Source organism: Odontomachus brunneus, unplaced genomic scaffold, assembly GCF_010583005.1.
Source record: "Odontomachus brunneus isolate Ranch 3 - 2012 unplaced genomic scaffold, Obru_v1 Obru_scaffold_017, whole genome shotgun sequence".
Classification (NCBI taxonomy): domain Eukaryota; kingdom Metazoa; phylum Arthropoda; class Insecta; order Hymenoptera; family Formicidae; genus Odontomachus; species Odontomachus brunneus.
This window is the reverse complement of record NW_022639467.1, coordinates 1,618,027-1,620,538: the sequence shown is the minus strand read 5'-3', so window position 1 is coordinate 1,620,538 and position 2,512 is coordinate 1,618,027. Positions and strand designations below refer to the sequence as shown.

Below are 2,512 nucleotides of genomic sequence, written 5' to 3'. Positions count from 1 at the left end.
TATATATATATATATATATATATATATATATATATATATATATATATATTAATATATTAATAGGTATATATGATGATCATACATTTCATTGTATTTAAAATCGCAATTATTATTCGCACTATTCCGTATCGCGATCGTTAAATTGTAAGTGCGGCGTTCCCTATATTATACGTTAGTAAAATCTCCTTCGTCGAGTGGAAAACACTTTTATTTATACGGTTTATTTGCTATTTAGCTAAAGTGCGGACCTTGCGGACGTGAGAGTGAAAAATCCTCTTGGAAATGTGTGAAATGCAACACGTGGAAAAGTACATTTACGTGTATATATCCTAGATAGGTACAGTCCTTAAAATTCGTCTATGCAATTTTTATCAAACAAGCTTGAGCACTCTGTAAATGCTTTGTGCACCTTTGAGCAGCAAACTCATTTTATCCAATGTTGTTCCAAGGGGATAAAAAGGCGTTTACCTTATGCTCCTCTTCAAATAACAGTGGAAATATTCGATATATCGTAGTAAATTATGCCTTAAAATTATACAGGGTGATACACCTAGAACGTGACACAATAATTCCCCCTGATTCGTCATTGTTTGGAGTATCATTTAGAAAAATGCATTATTACTTTTCCTAAGCGATGTTATTTGTGGCAGAACTATCGAAGCGAATGCATGCGCTTCTCAAAACTCTCTACAAGTAATAATTTCAACGTCCTCCTAAAAAACCGATACTCTCTTGGATATTAATTCGTCACGCTTTATGTGCCTCATCGCGTACAATTCGTATTGCTTAGTGATTATAAATAAATAGTTCGTCACGCAAGTATGATTTTCTTAATTATTAAACATCTCTCTCAAATAATGCAAACACGATATCAGAAACAGGAAAACGATTTTCAACTACGATCCTCCATTTAACATATGTTTAATAAATGTTTGAAAGAAAAAGGTCAAGATACGGGAGGTCAATATTAAGATACAGCTTAAGATAGGAATGTTTCGCGTACTAGCATGCGTGTCTATGTCGCTGTATCTTCTTCATTCTTTTTCTCTTTCCATCTATCGCATTGGTTTAACATTCACCGCTCTCTGTTCTTTCCATTAATAAAAAATCCGGAAGTTGTTCTCTGTATACATACACACATATATACGTATATGTAACGTATCATCTTTCGTCATTTTTTCTCCTTTTTAAGTATATATAACGAATATTGTTTATAAATTAAAAGCAAAAATTGAATTTGCGGGTCGTCAGTTTATCTCTTCTGTTTCTTGTGTCTATGAGAAAACGTCCGATTATAGTCGACATGTTGGGTCTGGCACTAGGAACTCGAATTCCTAGTAATACTTTGAACAACACGCTGTCCCCACCATGCCTCCAAATTGAACGGCTCGAAATCTGTAAAGTAAAGTGCAATGCACCTGTCGTCCTAGTCGTGATGCATATATTCTAGTGATTGATAACATAGAAAAAATATATTATGGAAATATAAAATTTTTATCGAATATAATTGATTATAATTACATGTATTCTTTAGAATAGATAAAAAACGAAAACATCTCTGGGAATAAATTTTTTGAAAATGAAATCTTTAAAAATGTCAAAATCTAATAATAAAAAAATATTATACCAGACTAATATAGAATTCCAGGTACACAAAAGATCTGTTGTACAAAACAACGCCCAATTGACAACAATCACATGGCAATCAACATGAAAGTATTTTATTAATGATCGATGCAAACAAAACGAGTTGATTTTTACACCATTAAAGGTATAAAGTTCGACTGTTTCATTTGCGATGACCTGATTTGTGCTTCTTTCTTGATTGCCTACCCTTCAGCTGTGGATTTGGCTCGCGTTCTTGGTAATATGTAACTGATGCTCCATTTCTGTAGTTGGAGGTATTACTGTGTGGTTGATTATGACACATATCTAGCTCTCTAGATACAGAATTCCATGCTGAAACAATGCAATATAATATAAAGGAAACTTTTTTCTGAGAATACAGTTATCTAATCTGATTAGTTGAGAAATGAATGACAAACACTTACAATCCCAGATATATTTAATCAAGTCAAAGTGTTGTGCCAGAGCAACCTGTTCTGTCTGACAAATCTCTGGCTGATGTCTAGAAGGCATTGTAGAAGGCCTCTTCCCATTCATCGCTGACATTTGTGATCTACCGCTGCAAAATAAAGTCACAATAAACGATTCTGCTTCACAGAGATACAATATATTCTTATCTATCGCAAAACAAATTTAATCTTTTAAACCTTAATTCCCCAGAATGGTACAGTATGTATACTCTGGGTAGAAGAAAATATTTTTTAAGCTTTATAACATTTTTTACGAATTGTTTTATAAATTGTTAAAACTAAGGTCAAGATGCAACTGTAATGTGAAGAGATCTATGACTGATGATTTAAGGGACAATTTAGAAAGTTAATGCTTAATCCAGCTGACAAAATCTTACCTCTCTCTCTCTCTCTCTCTCTCTCTCTCTCTCTCTCTC

The 2,512-nt window shown here is 33.1% G+C and overlaps 1 protein-coding gene across 2 annotated transcripts in view; it reads right to left on the bottom strand.

Annotated features, from left to right (window-relative positions):
• Window positions 1-228: 228 nt before the first annotated feature.
• Window positions 229-2,512, bottom strand: part of LOC116841697 (MAPK regulated corepressor interacting protein 2-like) — a 3,580-nt gene continuing 1,296 nt past the window's right edge. Inside the window, exons 2-4 of one of the 2 annotated variants that reach the window (XR_004377583.1) lie at window positions 2,052-2,185; window positions 1,628-1,959; window positions 229-1,395 (exon numbers count right to left, since the gene is read on the bottom strand). Coding sequence is in view for 1 of the 2 variants with exons in the window: in XM_032809968.1 (XP_032665859.1) it covers window positions 1,319-1,395; window positions 1,834-1,959; window positions 2,052-2,185 (337 nt within the window). In the remaining variant the exon portion in view is untranslated. The remainder of the gene's footprint in view (window positions 1,396-1,627; window positions 1,960-2,051; window positions 2,186-2,512) is intronic. The other variant, XM_032809968.1, reaches the window with a different exon arrangement.